Source organism: Vidua macroura, chromosome 27, assembly GCF_024509145.1.
Source record: "Vidua macroura isolate BioBank_ID:100142 chromosome 27, ASM2450914v1, whole genome shotgun sequence".
Taxonomy (NCBI): domain Eukaryota; kingdom Metazoa; phylum Chordata; class Aves; order Passeriformes; family Viduidae; genus Vidua; species Vidua macroura.
In genome coordinates, this window is record NC_071597.1 from 1,386,895 (window position 1) to 1,408,524 (window position 21,630).

Consider the following 21,630-nt stretch of genomic DNA (forward strand, 5'->3'; position numbering starts at 1 on the left):
TAGTGGATTTTCACATCTTTAATTATTAGCTGAGTACTGGAAGCTGGTAAATCTTCATGAATTTTTTTCCCTCAAGTTCTTCTGAATTTACCATGTTGTTTATGTGTATTTGTAATAAGGTCTTTGGGACTTGGTGTCTTGTTGACTGCAACTTTTAATAGAGAATTTTATATGGTTTCCCTTTTTCTAACAATTTGATAGAGTCCTTAAAATTTTTCTATGTGTATGTATTTATAACCATAATTTATATTCTGCAGTAGTCTGGAAATATGTAGCAAGAGTACATTTAGAGAGGACTAAGAAGGATTTCTTAGCTGGCAGTGGGGAATGGGGTAAATTAGTCTTCAGTATTAGACATTAATCTATCTAATTGCTGCCTGAGTTTTCTACAGATGTTTTAGAGCAAGCTAATAAAATGTGCCTTGACACAAATGATTTTGTGCAAACAAATATAATTGAGAGCTAAAGAGAAGGGGTATTGTTAATAATATTGAAATTCATTCCTTGTTTTCCTCTTTTAGTCACTTCAGGGATGTAGTTATTTTAAGTTTGCTTACATAGATTCAACTGAGCATTCCACTTTACCCCCAGTATAGTGTGGGTACTTAAAGCAGGTGGAGTTTGTAGCAGAAACAGCCTGTGAAGAAATTCTTTCCTGAACATGGTGACAGATCTTTTTAATTAACTGTTGCAGAAGTCATATTCTAGTAATTTTGTAGCAGTAATAACTTCCTAGAAGGATTTCAAGTTCGGAATCTAATTCTCTACTGTCAAATTACCTAGAACTAACACTGAATCTGTATTATATTTCACATATTGATACATGATTCAAACTGTGTTGGAAAGGAGGAAGCCTCTTTATTCTGGTTCAAGTGGAAGAATCCTTTTTTTTTTTCTTGATAGAGCAGCATAGGGACTACAACAAAACCACACCGTTTGTGCCTGTGTGTATTAGTGTATTAAAAGTAATTATTATACACAAAGTCACCCATGAGCAGAGTAACCTTTTAACAGGAGAGACCTTAGCTTGACACTGAAGGAGTAATTTTAGGTTCTCAGTTGACTCAGTTGAGATTTTCTTATTTTAGTTTCTTTTTCTGGTCATTGTTGCTCTGTGAATCTCTCCCGCAGTGGGCTGCAGGAGCAGAGGAGGAAATGGACTTCCTATACCCGGAAAACCAAAGGCAAACACATGCTGTCAGCCCTGCAGAATGAGCTTGCTGGGAGAAGGAAGATTTTTGGGTTTTTTTCTGCAGGCTTCATTTACTGTAATTTTAATTGCCTGGGCTTTATAGAGGAGAGAAATTATATCTTAGTCATCAGCTTTCTTATGTTTTCCCTTAGTATTTTAATAGCTTAACCTTAAAGGAATTTTTGAGATCTATATCAGTTGTTATGGAGGGACACTGCAGCAGCTCAGTGGTTTGGTTAATAGAAATAAACTTGTAAATAAAGTAAACCGAGAAATTTTCCTAAGACTCACTTTAGTTCCTTTTCAGTTGTTTTATAGAAGATATTTTAGAGCTGAGGAAGACTTGAAATAGGACATGGCTTAGGTAGAAAAGGAATGACAGAGTGCAGAGGAACTGTGTAGCAGAGAAGGAGATGTGTTTTAAGACCAGTTGTTGGAAAAGAGGGAATGAAGCACGGCTTTCAAGTGGAATATATGCATGTGCATGGTATGTACACGCTTGTCTCTCAGCAGGATGCCCTTTAAATCCTTGCTGGAAGTGAGGTCATGCCGCTTTTCTTGTGTTCTTTAGTATCCATGTTCATCTTCTTGCCTTGGCTCAGTTCCTGGGAGGAGTTGCTTCGATCACTTATTAAGGAGGGATTTATTCATGGGTCTTGTGATCTCTAAAGGTTAACAAGTGAAATGACTGTATCACACAGCTGGGCAGTAGGGATTATGAATATTGCTTTAATAGCAAGAGCCCGAAAGCCAAGAGCAGAGATTTTCCTCCTTTGCTTTCCTTGTGCATGTTTATAGAGCATAAAAGCTCTCTGGTAGCTGTGAAAATACGGCTTTTTTTGGATTTAGAAACCACTATCCTGAAGTGGTTTCTGCAGTATCATTTGCATTATTTGGCTTCAAAAGCAATAAACCTTGGAAAACATGCTATCCATACTCAATTTAGATGTAAGATAATCCGATCTAGCTACAAGATTCTGAACATTTAACTATTTTTCATCTTTCACACTCATTCTTGCTAAAGAAAAAAGCCTTTTTGATACGGGTGGTGATACAGCCAGGCGATTGCTGTATGTGCTGTAACGCATCTTGGTGTCAGAAATGTTTTTCTGCAGAACTTGCCTGAGGAGGTTTTAGACCATTGTTTCTTAACAGACATTGTTTCAGAGTATAATGAAGGTGAATCAGGCATTTTGGCTATGTTAGCTACAGCAAAGGAGACAATGGACTGCTGTTTAAGGCTGAGACCAATGAATTGGGAATGTAACCAAAGGGGTTACTTCAGACAGTGTGTTTAAACTGGGAGTTATAAATGAAGCCATTGTATGAGTACACTTGAAATTACAGCACATAGCAGACTTCAAAAGAATTCAGTGTTGTATACACGAGCTCCAGTCCACGCTGTCCTCCTCAAGTAACAACAATCAGGAGTTCATGGTTTCATCCCACAACCAGCAGCAAAAATGGAGATATACAGAGTTACAGTTCTGGCAAAAACAACTGTGGTTCCTCAGTCTGGTGCAAGTGAGAACTGAAAGCCCAGTGAGATTTTTTTTTTTAACAGGAGAAACCAGCTGACCATAAAGCAAGCTGTTAGGGGGCCACAAAGGGAATCAAAGAACAAAGTCCACAAAGCCTTGAGGAGATAAACAGTAGCAGGCAGAAAACATTCATAGTGAGAGAGCCAGAGTAAGCTGAGCACTTCCCAAATCCAAGACTGAGTTACTTTCAATGTGACTCCTGAAAACTACATTACCACGGCTTAAGAAGTGGGCTTTGAATACCAAGTACCCTCTTAACTTATCCCATTTGTAAACCAAAACATTATATTGGCCTCAGGATCCTTGCCCGCGGCTCGGAAGCGCCTTAGTCACTTCAGCTGGCTGGTCCAGGAGCATTGGGAAAACCCGAGGTGCAATTTGCTTTGCCCTGCCCCTCCTGCCTGCTTTCCTGCACAGTCCTTTCCCTGGTTTCACACAGAGTGTGTGAGTGGTGATGCTGCAGTTCCAGTGCTTTTCTGAGTCCCTGCAGCACCAGAATGCTTGGGGACACTGTTCTCTTTCATTCAGGGAAAGGAAATGCTCTGTGTGTGACTCGTGGGTATAGTCAAGGAGTATCAGAACGTCTGTGTCAGTCAGTGATAACACAGCAGAGCTGAATACTGCAGTGTTCTTCGGGGTTTTACACAAAGCCTTTACGCCGCTCCCCCACTTTTAGCTTCAATGAAAGGGTGAGATTACTCCATAAAGTTGCATAACTACAAAACCAGATTTTTAAAATTGTATCTCTGGTCTGTCCTATGGAGGTAATCTAATGCCTCCTAGAGATGGAAAGAGAGGGAATGTATTTTCCCCTACATTTGGAATGCAAATGTAGGCATGTATAATCATTAATAACTTATGTCATCATTCACCGAGGCAAATCCCAAATCCATTTCTTGGCATTGAAGAGCATGCACAACCAAGAAAAACAAGAAGAAACAACAAAAATAACTGGCTTGCTTTCCTTCTGGAGCCTACAGTATTGGAACACTTGAAATGAAGACCAGTCAAGAAATAATCAACACTCACTCACACTTGTTCTCTCTAAAGCCATTGAGCAGATTTGCTGGTAAGAGTAGCATGACCCAAGACTTCCTCTTTCTTCTTGCTCCTTTCTGCTGTGGCACCACCACTAACTCCTACATTAACAGTCTCTGAAAGAGTTATTAAACATAAAATGGTAATTAGAGTGTGAAAATATGAGAGAGATGAGGGCTGGGGACCACCAGGTACTGTAAAACAGTGACAGCTCCTGCCCCCATATTGCTGGGGAAAAGGTGGTAAATAGGCACGTTTGTAAATTTTGACAAACATGATTAAGATGCTGAAAAATGCAATTCTTCATGAACAGGTTCATAGGTTTCATGTGAGCAGAAAATAAAATGGGATCTCCTTATAATTGCAGTATAAAAGCAGGAGTCTGAGTTGTGAAGAGCAGAATGTGGAAGTCATCTAGATTTAACACACAGGGTGGGTTTTTTTTAAGGCATATGTGATAAGTAAAAAAATCTTAATTTAAAGCATGGTCAGTTTTCTGATTTTTTTTTTTTTTCATTATTCCATTGAGGTCTGGATGCTTTCCCATAGTTATTTAGAGTGATGATCATGAAGAAACTGTTGCCAACTTAAAATATGGTAGAGTGGATGCTTGTGTAATACTGTTGAAAATCAGCCAAGAGGTATCTAATTCTGGACTGGAGTGTTATGTTGTATGGTTTTATTTGTGGAATTCTTGATTTATCAATGGTCTGCTTTCCTGTGTAATGAACTGTGTAAGTGCAGTCATTATGTATGGTAACATATGATTCAAATCCTACTTTTAATTAGAGAATATGAGGTTAAGAAGTCAAACTCTTTGTCAAGATAGAAACATGAGACTTTTTTTTTCTGGATTAGTCCCCAGTAAAATTAGGTCAGTCATAGTTGCATGACAGTAATTTAAAGAATGCTGTCATTTTCCTGATCTTTGATTTGTTACGTGACAGACATCATTAAAACACACATTTTGCTTAGAAATTAATTTATGCAAGTTAGAACTGGGATCAAGATTATTTTTAGTCAGTATGTATTTTCTTTCCAGCATGTATATATGTGCAAAGAATTTAAACTGTGATTTGATTTGATTTTAGAATACCATCCAGGCTCACTCAATTTATGCCAGCTGGTGCATCTGACAGCCAAAACTAGAAAAATAACTGCATTAAAAGATGGAAATCCCTATTCATGAGACCGTTTTAGAGCCTTTGCTTTCCAGCAGGACTGGTTGAGCAGCATGTTCTGATCATTGGGGTAGTTTTGGTTTTCAAAGACAGATGGTCATTGCGTTTAATGTCTGTGTATTAATGTTCTGTTGATAAAAGCATGAGTAAGTTGCTAATTTCTCCGGGAAAATATAATTCAACTGTTGAGATCAGGATACATGTGACCTGTGCTATGTTTGGTCCAGAGGCTTCAGATTCAATTAGCTTTTCAAAATTGCTGTGCATTTTTACCTGCTTGCTTGGATCAAGGGGAAAAAAGGTTCCTTTGTTTACTCTGGGATGAATAGAAATCTAGTCTTATTTCAGCCTTTTATTTGGATGTTTCTCAGTACTAATGTTCAATATTTTCAAATATAGAATGGGTGGTATTCAGCTCAAGATATCTCAAGACATTTCTCAAACTTGTTGCTGTGAAATCAAACATTCTGGTGTGATTTCAGGCTATGTAGTCAAGTTTCCATGGATGGCAGCTTTTCTGGTTTCTGCCTTAAATCTTAAAGCTTAAATTTTTTTTTTTTTTCTACATGGATTTTAGCCTGACAGGAAAATATTGCAGCTATAGTGCGTGTTACTGTGCCTGAAAGTATTCATTCCTTATATAGGCAGTATTCTATATTAGAGTGACAAGAAGGTGCTTAATTCTGACAGCTGAAAGTGTCGACAATATTGGGATCCTTTTTTCATAAACCATTCTTGCCTGTTTCAGTGATTCCTACATTAGGTAGGAGCCCTTCTCTTGGGCAGCCACTCAGCTGGCTTTGATTTTATGCTTTTTTTGGGTGCTTTCATTCACTAGGCTATTCAAAAATTGAGTTGATTTGCTTGCCATATACTTATGGGTTTAACAGCATATAAGAAAAGCTCTTTTTAAGAAATATTTCAGCATGGATGTGAAGGATGTTAGAGGGGTGGCGAGTGTGCAGCTTTTTGCTGTTTTACACTTCAGTGGTTATTAACTAACAGGTATATAAGCAAGAAATTATTTGGGACTGTGGGATGACTAGTTTGTGTCCGAGTTACTTAACTACCTCCTCTCCTGACTGTGGAGTTTTTAAGTGTTTGCTTACTTGGCTTTGTGACATTATTACCAACTTGTACTTTTTAATAGCATTTCTTTCTTCTCTTAGTCTGGAAATTAAATAATAATCTCTTCATTCTCAACTGTCTGAGCAGCTCTGTCCATGATGGCTTCAGTCAGAAATTGTCTGAAGCAGTGAAAAGGTACCAAACAAAGAGAGTTATCAAAAACTGTTCAAATTGGATAATTTCTGTTATAGTGATGGACGTGAACAAAGTGACGGATGGACTAGAACAGCAAAGATGCTATAAGAAATGTATATTTGAATTGATTCTGTTCTGGGCTGAGGATTGTTCAGAGGAAAAGGAATCAGCAGTTGGTTGCAAAGTCAGTGAAAGGATCCATGGGCAAAGTGTATTTCCCTGCTATTCTGTATCACAGGAGGGCCTTGTGACACTCTCAGTGGGTTTTCTTGATGTTGTTCCTGACGTAAATTACCTGACCCCCTTGGCAAAAAGCATTCATTATATTATTGTCTTTATGGTGGAACTCGAGAATATTCCTAATCCATGGTCATGTTTTACATTTGCAAACCTGGATGGCAGTTTGGACTTGATAGCTGGCAATTCCTAGCTGGATTTTATGGGCAAAAAAATCCCACTTGGCAGCACTTGGCTTCATGGGGAGGCAGGAGGAGTCTGAAGCTCAGCAGCTCAGCACTTGGCAGCTCAGTGCCCGGCAGGGACTGTGTTACCCAACACCCACCTTGTACCTGGGACAGAAACCAGCAGGGAAAAGTGATAACCGGGCAGTTACTGCTTTGGGAGGGAAGAGTTGAGATCTCCCTGCCAAGTCTAGCAGAACTTGGAAAACCAATGCTGATATAATAAAAAGAAAAGGAATCATTTTATAATAATAATTTTAAAAAATAGTACTATGACTTGCAGCCAGCCAGAGGTTTTAACCCTCCAAACTTTTCATTGTCTTCAGAAACTGTGACTGAATGTTGCTTCTGATTGAAACATGCCAGTTGGTGATTTGTGTGTTTAATCAAGAGGGAATGATTCTAAAAGTGATTCTCTGCCACCAAAGCTGTGTGTATATTAGTCTCTAAATGTATTTGTTGTGATACATCATGTCAGAATTTATAACTTTCTGCTTTTATAACATACTACATTTTACATGCTTTTATAACATACAACATTCTGCTTTTATAACTTTTATAACATCTGCTTACAGTTGAATAGCAGAATTTACAAATATAATTAGAGGGTTAAAGGCGTTTAAAGAACTAAAGCACTTTAATGACATGCAGTTTTTATTGACAACCCACTAATATCTGCTGCATTCACATAAAGATTTCTAATGTAATCCTGTGAGCAGATAAAAGCTCTGCTGTTTAAAAGCTCAATGCAAAGCAGATTCATTGGATCCGCTCATGGAATGCAGATGGGGAGTTCCTGAGCAAATGATGGGTTGTAAGTGCTTGTCTGCAACTCACACAGCACAGGCCATTTCTGCTCTTTGTTTTACAGGGTATCACATTAAGAGCTGTATTAAGAAGATAGATGGCAGCACACTGAAACATTTATAAGGAGTTATTTTTAATTATTCCATGAATGTTTTCCGTTTTCCAAAAACTGTAACGTTGCTGCTTTTGAAAAAAATTACTCACTCACCTGAGGTGTTTGCAAGTACCCAGATTTGGACCGTTTAAAAGAATTGTGGAGAAGGCCAAATATTTATTTTAAGATCTGTTTTTTTTCCTTTGTCTACTTAGGATCTAAGGAATAGAGGTTTATTTTTTTAGAATCATGGAGTCCCAGAATGGTTTGGGGTGAAATGGAACTTAAAGTTCAGCCAGTTCCACAGCATGTCATAGGCAGGGACACCTTCCACTAGACCAGGTTGCTCTGAGCCCCTTCCAACCTGGCCTGGGACATTTCCAGGGATGGGCAGCCACAGCTTCTCTGGGCACCCTGTGCCAGGGCCTCACCACCCTCACAGGGAGGAATTTCTGCCCAGTATTTGATCTAACCCTGCCCTCCTTCAGCTTAAGGCAGTTCTCCCCTTGTCCTGTCACTCTGTGCCCCTACAAAAACTCCCCCTATAGGGACTTAAATCATGTGAAGTAATATCTGATAAAAGTCTTGCTTGATCTGAGCCTCTTTGGGTTTAGGTTCCATGCTGGTCTTGTGCTCTACGTGATCAGACACTGAAAAATTTCAGTGTAGCTGAGTCTTTCTGACGAGACAGTTTCTGCCAAAGGCTGGATGCTTGGGCATTCAGGTGATTTGGGGCACAGGCAGCTTGTACAAGCCAGGAAGGGAATTTGAAGGAGCATCCTCTGGCAGAGGTGGGACAGAGCCCAGGGCAGGGCTGTGTGGGAGCTGGGGTCTCTGCAGAGGCTGTGGGACCTCCTCCCATCACAGGGATCCCCGTTAGTGCTGCAGGACCAGCTGCCTGTGGAGGTGTTTCCTTACTTGACTGAAGGAAACCTCCCTGCTCCCGTGGAAGGGCTGTGCTGGTTGCTAGCTCTTTATTTGTTTTCCCAGAGAAATGAAAAATTGAAAGCAGGGAGGTAATTGGCAGCCATGAGAAATAAAAGAGGGTTTTAGATTAATTTGTAGAATATCTTAGTTTTGCATACAAAACTATTGATCTGAGACCATAGAAGTCGCTGTTACGATTCTGGGAGCACCATGAATCCCAAGTAAAGCTGTCAGTGACTTCTCAGGATCCTCTTGCAGGAGAGCAAAAATCCTGACTGATACAGTTGAACACTTACTCTGCTTTAAACGTGCAAATACAAGGTGGCCTCAATTCACTTTGATTCTTTTTGTTTGTTTGTTGGATGACAAATGAAATGTGTCTCTATTTCCTTCTACTTGCTGGCTCTCAAATGAGATTTCTAGAACAATAGATTGGTGAAGGCTCTCATACAAAATCGTCAGCACAAATAAAACACAGGCTGGGAGTAAAATAGCTGCTCTCATCTTTTTTAGTAAGTGGCAAGATATATTTCTTGTGGCTTTTTGTTGATGAACTTCATGTTCTAAGTAGGTGATGATAGAGCGAAGGGCCAAGTACTGAACCCTTGATTTAGTGCTGGATCCCTCTTGGGAATTTTGTTTATGTAAGGATTGAGATTTAAAAAAGACACAGTGGGGAGGTTGTAGGCTTTCAGCAGGAGAACTTGATAGGATGAAGGGAAATACACTGGTTAAATCATGTACTATATGATGTGTGTCAAAGGGCAGTATATCTGCTTTTTTTCTCTTCCCATTTGAAAAGTGGTGAGAAGGAAGAGGCAAGTGACCAAAGTTAGTATTGGTCAACAAGGATTTAAAAGCAGGAACATTCACTTTTTCAGTGTAAGGATGAAGAGTAGGGTTTGCCTGATGCTTACACAGTAATCCTGTGGAAAAGTAGGTTTATTCCTGGGATGGGATTATTTTAGCTCTGTATGTGCATCTGGACAGGGTGGGGCACAGAGGGTGCTGAGAAGATGCTTCTAAATTCTGTTGTGTTTGTCTTTCAGGACTTGCAGTGAATGGAGGAGGACACTTCTTGCTAAAGATTTACCTTGTCTAAAATATCAAGGTAGGAGAATTTTTTCTTCCTACAATCCCACGTGTTCTTTGCAGGCATGATTTAATTGTTTAAATAGAGTCACAGTTGTCTTCTGTTGTCTCTTTGTTAATGTGTGATCACCTGGAAGTGGAACAAGGGCACTGTCTTTCTATAGCAGTTTTACCAATTCTTAACCTGATTTATTAGAGAAAAAGATGTAGGAGCTTTCACATATTAGTGTTTGATCATCCTCTATTCTTACTGGAGGTAGGAAAGAGAATGGATGTAATAAAATAATATGTGGGTTTTCATGTTGTTTACTGAGTTCATTCTAACTAACTAAAATATTGATTCTTTTTTTGTAAATGCAGTGTGTAATAGTGACATTGCATTCTGTAAAAATGGAGTACGGTGTTTTAATTTTTCAGTGTTTTGGGTTTTTTTAATATAAAATCCAAAATATTCCATGTTCTGAGAAAATCTCCAGTGATTGCCAATGGATTGAACTCCAGTTTCATATAAAATATTACTGAGATTTGAGCAAATTTGCGGAACAGGCTTACAGCAGCTCCTTAATTAGGTCTGTATTTCAAGATGTATTTTTGGTTATTTAAAAATGAAGAAATAATTGCAGTTTCCCTTAATCTCATGGAATAAACAAGTGCCATAACATTTTATGACTATACATTGCCTATTTTTTTTTTTTAATTTTCTGTTGTACCAGTTAATCTATAAAAGTAACTTCAGATTGATAGGAACCTCAAGCAGAGCATCCAGTATGGGGCTGGTGTGGTTTTGAGTGACAAGTGTCATGGTTTGACATGGAAGTTGACAAGTTTTTGGATGCTCCATGTCACAGCCAAAAGCTGAAATGCAAGAAACTCTCTGCATTTCAGTCTTCAGGTGATTTGAGGCAGAATCAGGATGGTGGATCCTGGCACAGTGAAGTTTGTTGGTTCAGTGTGGGAAGGATGTGGAGCTGTTGGAGTGAGTCCAGAGGAGGCACCAACATGACCACAGGGATGGAGCAGCTCTGCTGTGAGGAAAGGCTGGGAGAGCTGGGGTTCTTCAGAAAACAGAGGACTCCAGGGTGACCTTCCAACACCTGGAGGGAGCCTGCAGGAAAGATGGAGAGAGATCATTTACAAGGACCTGGAGGGACAGGACAAGGAGGAATGGCTTCAGTGCCAGAGAGCAGGTTTGATTAGATTGAGAAATTGTTCCCTGTGAGGGGGGTGAGGCTCTGGCACAGGTGCCCAGGGCAGCTGTGGCTGCCCCTGGATGCCTGGAAGTGTCCAAGGCCAGGCTGGATGGGGCTTGGAGCAGCCTGGGATAAAAGCTGTCCCTGCCCATGGCAGGGGGTGGGACTGGGTGACCTCTAAGGTCCATTCCAGTCTTGGCCATTTTGTGATTCCAGCTTGTAGGAAACGCCCTAAAATTTGTTTCAAGGCAGTTTAGCAAGACTCAGCTTGTGCAGAACTGTGCCCCATTTTATTTCAAGCTTAGATACCTATTCACTTGGTTGTTGATGGAGGCAGTTACTAGTAATATTTAAAACCAAAACAATAATTTTTACTGTTATGAGCAACACAGAAGACACTAAAAGCACCACGGGTGAATTGATGAAAGCGAGGTGATGGCATTTCTAGCTTTTGTTTGGTTGTCATTTTTCTCCAAGGCTGGATAATTATGACGTTGTATATGGAGAGTGGAAGTGTCCTTTGGGAATTCAGTCTGTATCGTGAATCTAGAATTAGAAACCAGGTTATGCAAAATGACAAAGCCTGGTTCAAAATTAAGTTTCCTGAATTTCAAGGTCATCCCATTTTCGTGTTGAGGTGAGAACTGACTTCTGGCTTTCTCCTAGTGAGTGATTGCGTTCTTTTCTGCAATGTTTCTGATCTCGTTTTAAATAGGTGTTAAATGTCAACACTTAAATAAAAAGTTTTGCTGGAGAAATCTTTTCCCCAGAGAAGTAAATTCAAATGTTGACCAAAAAGTTATGGTTAGGAAGTCTATTAGTTGGTATTCTGTGGCTGGCAGGGTTATCTCATGAGGATTGTTATTGTTTGGGAGTAGTGAGTTTCTCTGGATTCAGAGTGAATCATAAGCTGTCAGTCTTTCTCTGAGAGCAGCCGTGCTTTTACTCTCCCTTGTCCTTACTTGAAGCATGACTGTGTTCCAGACAAAAAGAAAAACAATCTCACGTTAGCAGAGAAGGGGAAGCTCGAGCCTGCACAGAGCACGTGTGTGTGGAGGGATTGAGCATTGCATCTTCCTGGTGGTGTCCTCCTGCCTCAGCTCCAGGCACAAACAGCTTCAGCCTCTGGAAGTGCTGTTTTCCAAGCATAGCACCAAAATGAGCTGTTCCTCTGCTAAATTGTGTGGGTTTCCATAATAATACGGTGCTTGTCTCCTTCCTCCCAGGCTGTAACTGTATAAAAATTACCTCTGAACATAAATGCCACAGACTTCGAGTGAGCATAATCACCGCAGACTCATCAAGAAATTTGTAGGGCCACATTCAGCTTAGGGCTGTTGCTGGGAACTTCACAAACATGGGATTAGTTCTTTGTTACGCTCTCAGAACTGCTTTTTAACTGGGGCATTAAGGGCTGCTGCTTTTGATAAAATAAAAGCAGGGAATGAGGCCAAGCTCCTGCTTCCTTGTGAAACATTATGTTGACCTGCTGCACACGTTTTTCCAGTGGGAATGCTGTTAGGTGTTTTATGGGTGTATTTTTATGTATTTCTGTCCAAGATAGTTGGAGAAGCAAAGACAGTGGGGTCATATCAGGAGGACAGGACAGAGCACAAGTGCAGGGGCTCAAGGATTATGGGAGTCCGTGCAGGGTGTGTAGGAAAGATCCCGTCCAGAGATCTCCCAGTATTTTGTTCAAGAGTGGATCAGCAGATTGGCCTTGATGTCAGGCCCCCCGAGATAGTTATTGGTGTTCAGGCTTTTGTGAGGAAACAGAACATCAAACAATTAATTTTGTTGTTCTAAAGCCTATTAGAGAGCTCTGTTTAATAAACTCTTAATTGCTCAAAGACCTCTAATTGGTAGGGTTTAGTGCATTTAATACCTATGCTGTTTTCGTATTTCCAAATAATCCTAGAAGTTCTTGGCAAGCTTGCTAAGTCACAACAGTGCTGTTTTCATTCCTAAAGTTCCTGGAAATATTTAATCTCTAAACTTAATCTCTAAATTCTGCTCCTTTGTGCTTAAATGTGCATGGACCAAACTTATAAATATATATATTTCCTTAGACTTCAGTGTTGTTGTAATCAGTTATTCCCACCCCTGTGGTGAGGCAGAGTTTAATGGATTTGATCGTCATGGAGTTCATGGAGCTCCTGCCACTTGGCAAGAAATTGGTCTTACTGGAAAAAACACAGCATTCTAACCTTAAGATATGCATTTAATAGCTTCTCATGCTGACATGCACAAAATTTGCCAGCAATGTTTGTATGACTCATTGGACATCAAACACTCTTTTGAACAAGAGCTTAGCTTTGCTAATCAGCTTTATATAAAATAAAATTTTATTTTTAGTGGGGCGATCAGAGAGGAGGAGAATACAGGGATTTGGTTGTTCTACTGGTGGTATATAGGCAAAAAAATTTGCTTTGATTTTGTAATTCTGTGTCTGACAGACAATACCTCTATAAAAAGAAGCAAAAGTTACTTCTGTGGGCTATAATAATGTGTAGCCACCGAAAACATGAGGTGGTTTTTGCAGCCTGTCTACAAACTCTGTCTTAAGATGAAGAAAACACTGAAATAGGCCTTAGTCATCCTGAAGGATTTAATGAGATGTCTCTGACTTGTTCAAGCTTAGCATTTGGTGTAAGTTTGCAGCTTGCAGCTCTCAGTCTGCCTCTACCCCTTCCACTTTGTGGTTTTTTCCTCCTCATATTTGTACTACTGCCTTCTCATGCTCCAGAAAGTTATTATTGTTTGTGTATTTCATTGAAATTTAGATTTGTTAGAAGATCAAACAACACGTGTCAGAGTGTCTGGACATAAACCAGGAGATTCTTGAGCTGTTTTTTCTAAAAATGCTGCGTAGAGATTATATCTTTTTTATTCATCTACTGATACTGTTTGGAGACTTGCGCTCATACAATGTGTTCATTTTGTTTGGTAAACTTACAAATGAGAAGATAAAGGACAAATCAAGTGTAGTAGCTCTTGGTTGCCCAAATTGTTGCCAGAGGCATCCTGTGTTAGTAGGGGTGTGAAAGGTCCCCATCACATTCCTGCAGCTTTTGCTTCTGCTGACAGAGCTGCTGCTGATCCTGGAGAAAGGCATTAACCTGGGCTGTGAGGTGCATGAAGGACTTCACGGGGCAGGATGAAAAGTTGTCTGATCCAGCTCTTCCTAATACTGTAATTCTGTTTGCTGTTTAATGCTTCTAATTCCATGAACTAATACAACCCACAGGATTTTTAATTTAGAGTGCTTACTCTTAAATATGACTTCTGGCTTAGTGGTGTTGGCTGAACAGAGGAAGAGCCGTGACCATGTTTGCTCAAAGACACAAAGGGACGCAGTTGTGCATCAAAATGAAAACCAGCAGCTGATTTTGGTCACCTGCTCCTCTGTGTTGTGAACACCTTAACTAATCAGGATGTAAGTCTAATGAGAGCTTACACTTAGAATACATCAGTATTATGTGTAAGCTACAATGAGGAACCACGTCAGGAACTGCAGCTAAAGTAGAGTCACAGAATCACTGAGTGCTTTGGGTTGAAGGGACCTTAAAGACCACCTAGTCCAACCCCCTGGCATGGGCAGAGTCATCTTCCTGTAGTCCAGCAGTCCCCTGAGAGTATGGAATTAGTCCTTGGGGTGTCCCCTGGCTGGTAACCCAGGGTCTTTATACAAGACATCAGTTCTCTCTCCACCCTGGGCTTCTTAGGAGCAAATTCACAGAGGCTCTGTCTGTGCCCTCTGCAGAGCCTTAATTCAGCCCTAGTAGCAGCACAGCACCTCCTGGCCCTGTTTGCCACGTGCAAGATACAGGTAAATATAATTACCAGCCAACTATCAGGCTTGCCTTTGGCATGGCCTAGACCCAGGCTGGGTGGCTTCTTGGACAGAATTTGGTTGAATTCAGTTGTAGCTCAGCACTGGTGGTGTAGCTCTGCTCAGTATGTGGAAAGTCCCTAAACAATTGTCTCTCTAGACAGATGGATTTTTTTTTGATAGTCATGTAACAGTGGGATACTCTGAAGGGACCTATGCCTCATTTAGGAGCCTTGGGAATGAGCCTGAGCAGCAGCTCCTTGTGTTTTGATGGCAGAAGGGTGCCAGGGGATGCTCAAGTGATTCATAAACGCAAAGGAAATACCAGTTCCACTGTTTAATACTCATCCGTGCACGCACACAGACTCCCAGATCTGTTTGTGGAATCTGGTAAGTGAATGAGAGCTTGTGTCAGGAAAGGCTGCAGTTGCTGTGATCCCTGTTTGCTTACTGGGGCTTGGGATGTGTGTACTCTGAGCTGCTGCCCTGGAATGCTGGTGTCTCTCAGTAAGTGAGTACACCATAGTAAAAGGGCTTTCAGGAGCTTTAAATATACACATAAAGCTCCTTGAACTGTGTGTTATTGTATTGTTAGACTTGAAAGTGTGAAGAAATGCAAGATGGCATTTACTGAGCATCCTCCAGGAGGAACCAAATATTGTTACAGGAAAAAAAAAATCATTATTTATTTTTACAAGATGAATGTGTTATCTTGTAACTATGGAATATCATGTGTACAATAGAAATAAAATTGTGGTTTATTGTATGTACTGATCAAAGACTCTTCACAATTCTTTTGGTCTGGTTTGAACTGCTTTTGTTGTAGGTGTTTTCATGCTTTACATGCTTTAATAAATGACTGTTCCCCAGCACAGGCTGTCAGTGTGCCTGGTGAACCCAGACACTCTTTTATCTTCAGCAATACTCAAACAACCTTTTTTTCTTTTTCTCCTGAGACTTATACAGCAAGGAAAATATAGGGATAATGTTTCTGTTTGATTTTTTTGCATCAGTTGCTCTGGGTTTGAGTGACTTGTCTCCTCATGACAATTTATTCAACTCACAGGAGAGTTTGACAGTCAACCAGCCCAAGAGCTGCAGAGCATCTGGAGTTGTGGTTGGTGTCAGCAGGATTGATTTTCTGGGCAACAGGAAGGGCAGCAGCTCCTTCTGATGGGTTTGGCTTTAATAGTGATGGGAAATGGAGACAATTTGCTCAATGCTATGTCTTTCCCATTTCTGTGTGCTGATAAATTATTTGGCAAAATAGGTTGGCTCTTCCAGCAGCACTGGAATTGTGTGTCCTGGAAATAAAGCCTAGATGACTGAAAGCAAACTGAAGGGTAGGCTTTATGTGCATATTGCTGTTAGGAATTTTATTGGCAAAAATAGTTTCTCATCATTTTATCTTTGTTTTAGCTCTTGTTTACCTCTTCCCCATAATGGCTTCCAGTGGTCCAAATGGGAGTGTTGATTTTGTACGTCTGTTGTTCTGCTTTCCACAGGGTTTGCAATAAACCAAGTGGAACAGGAGCGCCATGTTTCGAAACAGTCTCAAGATGCTTCTTACAGGAGGGAAGTCAAACCGCAAAAACAGGTCCAGCGGTAAGTGACCGTCACCTCCTCGTGCACGTGGAGCACTGGCACTTCTGAAACCATTCCTTTCATGTGTGTTTTGGTCTTAGCAGGACTTCCTTCTCCTTAATGAACAGAGGTGCTCAGTTGACAATCTTGTAGACTCCAAACATCGTTATACTTCATTTTAATATTGTGCTGTACGTTTAATTTGAAACTATATGCGTATTTATTTTTAAACGTATGTAAACCATCATCTGGTTTTATTGGGGAGGTAAGATGTAGGAAAAACCAAATAAGAGTTCTACATAAGCTTGTAGTAAACAAGCATCAAAGTTCACGTTTCATTTATGGAAAGTAAGAAATTTTTTTTCTTCTGAAGTGTCTGTGATAACTTGTGGCAGTGAAACCTGCTTAATTACAGCCAAAACTTGTGAGAGCGGCAGCAATTTCTTTTAAGCTTTTATTTTTAAACAGGAGGGAGAGAGAGGAATGGGAGCAGTTGAAATTAAAGGAGAAATTGCCCAAATTTAGTCATCATTTATGTCATTTTTTTTTTCCACCGCCTCAGGAAAGGAGCTTACAGTTAGTATTGGTTCATGTGACTTGGCCTGTTTCATCCATGACAGAGATTGGGGGAGATCGTAATTGTAAAACAAAACATTACAAAATATTGATAGGCTTTAAAAACATTTTTATTTAACTTTTTTAGTTTTTTTTTCCAAAAATGGAGTGTTGGCAGGAGAAGAGCTTTTAATTAGATCTTTCATTTTGAATTTTAAAGCCATCTGGCAGCACATTTTAAACATTTTGGGATACAGTGTTTATTTGTGCTTGTGCATCTGTGTTAACGTGGATATTTATGTTACGGATGTTCAAATGGATGTTCCTTGAGAAACCAGAGGTGAGGATGAGGAGGCACAGCGCTGCTAAAGGCAGTGGGCAAGAGGGTTTTTTTCCTTTGGTTTAAGCAAGTTGTTCTGTGCTTCTCACGCTGCCAGAATTTGGCCATTGTTAATATCTTCCCGGCCATGTTGTATTTGGGGAAGGAAAATTGTGGGGCTTTGCTGTGGGGCCTTATTCCAGTGTCTGGTGACAGCTGTGGGGTGTTGGTCGGCCCTGAAGGCGTTTGTCCTGCGCAGTTCAAGCACTCCCCGTGGTGCTGTAGTTGGTGTGGATCTCAAAGCAGGTAAAAGTCTGTTTTGCAAAGGCACCGTAAGAATTTAGGGCCGAGGTGGTGGCCGTTCAGTGCTTTTATGGGGAAGATTTCCTTCCCACAGGAGCTCCTCAGTCTCTTGTAGCAGGAATGGTGAGTGAGAGGCAGGTACCTGCATGAAAAGACAGGTTTGTGGCAGATATGTGAGCAGATGGCTCCATCCTCTTGTGATTTGTGTCACGGTTACGGTTTGAAAGTGCAAGTCCTTTGATGATACCTTTAGAAAACTGTACGTAGACAAATCACCTTAACTTGTGATTTCTGTACAAAGCCCTCTCTTTGTCAGATGTGCTGCTAACAGGCCCTGGTATTCCTTTTGGCTTATCTCCCAGAAGCAATATTAAGGATTTTGTATATGCCAAGCTCTGCAAATACCTGTTTCTTATTTTGTGAATGAAAAATGTCAGTTCTGAAGTGCCGAGATTCGACAGTCTGGTTTTGGGCAAAGCAGAAGAGGATATGGGTTTTCTTATTCATATATTGAAAAATAATATGACAGAATTGAATTGATGAGGTTCTCTCTAATGCCTGGTGACTGGAGTGTATGTTAAATTTACTGCCATTCTGCCCTTATAATAAGTTGCTTTATTGAAAAGTTCTGTTTGGCATTCTTCAGGGCAGGAGAGGGAATGGGAAAATGAGATGATCAGGTTTGTTTATATTGTTTGTGACTAAGTGGCAAACATCCCTGCACTGCATAATAATTTTTCAGATAGTTATTAATCTTCTAAACTCTTACGTGACATTAGATGAATTCATTGCTGCCTAGATTTTTTTAAAGATAAAGATATTTAAGTCTGTAGTTTTTTGCAACACAGTGAGGAAAACAATCAGTAAATCTTCCTTGTTTATTACAGTGTACATTTTCTGTGTTGCGTGCAGTACTGTAAGCCTGAAACTTATTTGCTTTGCAGTTCTGGCAAACTACAAATCTGGTACTTTAAAAGCAGATTTAAAAGGACAGAATTTACCTAATAATATACAAAAGGCATTTAGTCACCCTGGCAATGACAGGATCTTGATGACTCCTCCAAACCCTTTAAATGAATCATTTGGGGTGGAAGGGAACTTCAATGTGCAGTCCATCCTCCTGCTGTGGGCAGGGATGCCTTTTGCTACACCAGGCTGCTCCAAGCCCTGTCCAGCCTGGCCCTGGACACTCCAGGGATGGGGCAGCCACAGCTTCTCTGGGTCCCCTGTGCCAGGGCCTCCCCACCCTCTCAGTAAATGCAAACTGCCTTTGAACAGCTCAGTCCAGGTGTTTCATTCTCTTGAACATTTTCACACGGTCAGTGCTGTCCTTCAGGTCCCTCCAACAGTGTTGTCTTCACTGGTGGGTTTTGTTTCTACAGGGACATGGGTGGGACACTGCAGGTTTTGGATTTTTTTCTCATTCAAGTGTTCTAAAATGATCATGTGTTCATTGAAATTGTAAAATTTTGTTTATCGTTAACATGGTTTAGAATGCTAATTAAAATTAAGCTTCCCTGATGGTTTTGGTGTTCTGATTTGCCCCATCAGAGCTACACCCAGCTCTGAGAACTCTGAACAAAATCCTAAACTCCATGTTAGGGAGATCATCTGTTGGAGGTTTCAGGTGTGCCCTGTGCTGAGTCTGAGGCTTGTGGGTTGGTGACAGCCCCCCCAGAGGTCTCTGTGAAATTTTCATTTTTTCAAATTTTTTTTCATTTCCTGCACTCCAGTCATTTTGCATTCCAGTGTGGGAATAAACCTTTGAAGCAGGGTTAAAGGCACTGTGTTCTTTTCTTGGGGAATCCAAAGGAGCACACTGGCCTTTGAAATTCCTCTGCTTTGCTGTGACTTTCATTTGCAGTAGCACTTGACAAACAGGAGCAGTGGAGTCAAGCTAATGATTCCTAAATGTGATGTGGTTTTGACAATTCTTTGTGATTAAAAGACCTCTGGTAATGATAGCAGTAGCCTTCTTAATTTTCCTCCTTTAGAAACTGCTAAGCAACTTCTCTGAGAACTGTGGGTAACATTTATTTTACCTCAGCCAGGGTGGGTTTTCCCCTTTGCTGCTTGATAGTGTTGTGATTCAGGAACACACAAAATATTTATAAATGAGAATACAATTACATGCATCTGAATAGACAGTTACATGCAGTAGTGCTAATTAAAATTAATTAATTTCTACTGCAACATCAGCCTGTGTAATCTCCTGTGTGATTAATTTTGGTTGTCTGGGTGTCCTTTCAGAGCTTCAGTGCTGGAGTTTCATGGTCTGGACACACAGTGCTCAGTGCACATGTGTGTGCACATACTTAATGTCATACTTAATGTCATACATACTTAATGTCATACATAATGACATACTTAATGTCTTGTCTTAAGAAAAATTCTCCCATGACTCAAGAGCACTCAGGGTGGTTCACAGTAATGCCCTGAGGACACAATATGCCTGCAACAGTATTTTGATTAGGTTGCTTTATCCATCTATAAATGGATATTCCACAAAGCTGCCAGATAGCATCTGTGGTGCTGAAATCTGATCTCAGTATAGTTGCAGATTACCTTTGTTTTTCCAGTGTAAATTACCTTAGAGATACGCAGACATACAAGCTTTCTCATTTGTTTATATCCAGAGCTATATTCCGTGAGATGTGTTTGTTTTAAAGTATAAAGGACTGTGTTTTTCTCCTGTGTTGTTCCTTCTGGGTGAAGATCCAGCAGGATTGTTGTGGCCAGAGCCCTGTGGTCAGGGCTAGCAGGTGTATTGATCTGTAGCTAGGCAAACCTGCTGCTGCTGCTTGATAAGAGATGTTTGTGGCTTCTTCCCCCCAAATTCAGTTCTTCTGGGGCAGTGCTGTTCTCTGAATCCAGAGACTATAAGGTTCTCTGTTGTTTTCATTTGTTTTTATTAAGGCCCTGTCTCATTTATCTGCAGTTTTCTTGCTTGTGTTAATCATTCCTTGGTCTGGGTGTATATTGAAGTAGTGCACATCAAATCAACGCACTTGTATTCATTCCAGTATCCTGTTAGGGAAATAAGTCCGTGGAAGGGATTCACCATCCCACCTGTTACAGTTATCCTTGTTCTTTTCCAAGCAGATGGACTATTTCCCTCTTACCTTATCACATTAAATTAATGCTGCTGTAAGAGTTTGGATTTGCTTTAGAACCTGGTAAAATTCAGCTGCAAAACCACACGTTTTGTTTTGTTTTGTTTTATATTTCCCCTCACTTTGTGAGGAGTAAGCCCAAGAATTTGTGCTGTTTATTTCTGACAGAGGCCAAGATAAATGTAACATTAAACAAAAGAAAAAACCAGGGGGAAAACAAAATAAAAAAACAACAACAAAAGAACAAGGACAACAACAATGAAACAAAACAAAAAACCAACAAGAAAATAACAATAACAACAAAACAAAACTAAAAAACAAACTAACCCACCCACACACAGAAAAAACAAATCAAGACAAGGGAAGTACTCTAAAATCTGAGCCATGTAATCCTTAGCCCAAAGGGTCTGCTTTTCTCTTCTGGGTTAGTTAGAAATTACATCTTGCTTGTTCTTCACTATAAAATGCACAATTTTTATCTGGAGCTTCCCAGCCAGGAGTCTGCCTGTCTTTCAGAATATTTTTGGCGCAGGGTTTTAAAAAACCCTCTTCTTCTTTCCTGGTTTGCAGAAGACCCAATTACTTCTCACTTCCAATGTATTTATAGGGCTTTTTGGAACCTGCCGCTTTGTATTTTAATTCTGGGACTGAAAGGGCCCCTGTCAAATGCTCTTCTCCTTCGATTCCTGCCTTTTGAAGATAAAAGGCATTGCTGTGAAGGTCTCATTTCTGCCTGGCCAGATCTCTGTGCAGTTTCTCATCTATGATTTCTCGTGAAAGTCTGAGGATAACTTTTACCCCAGAAGAGTTTGGGGGTCACAACTGCTTTTTCAATTTCAGTTCTGAAAGAAATTGCTGAGTGGTGAGATCCAATTGGTGGGTCCTATAGATGTCAGATAACTTAATTTAATAAAGTGTTAGAAGTGAGGTATTAAAAGACCCATCATGTATTATGGTCCTGAATGCTGACTGCATCCACACGTTCAAGGTATTCCAGCCAAATGATAATTCAGGTCCTGTTCTTCCACAAAGATGGCTGGTTTTTCATAAATCCATTTTTAAACAAGGCTTGAGTATGTTGACAAATCCTCTGACCACAGTAAAGTTTGTCCTTGAGTTTGTTTAAGCATGAACTGAC

At 40.2% G+C, this 21,630-nt stretch overlaps 1 protein-coding gene across 1 annotated transcript in view; it reads left to right on the forward strand.

The window, feature by feature from the left end:
* The window catches only part of TANC2 (tetratricopeptide repeat, ankyrin repeat and coiled-coil containing 2), a 163,282-nt gene that overhangs the window by 14,276 nt on the left and 127,376 nt on the right, over nt 1-21,630 (forward strand). The window contains exons 2-3 of the mRNA XM_054000140.1: nt 9,554-9,615; nt 16,124-16,223. Of these exons, the coding sequence (XP_053856115.1) occupies nt 16,157-16,223 (67 nt within the window). The 5' untranslated portion in view covers nt 9,554-9,615; nt 16,124-16,156. The remainder of the gene's footprint in view (nt 1-9,553; nt 9,616-16,123; nt 16,224-21,630) is intronic.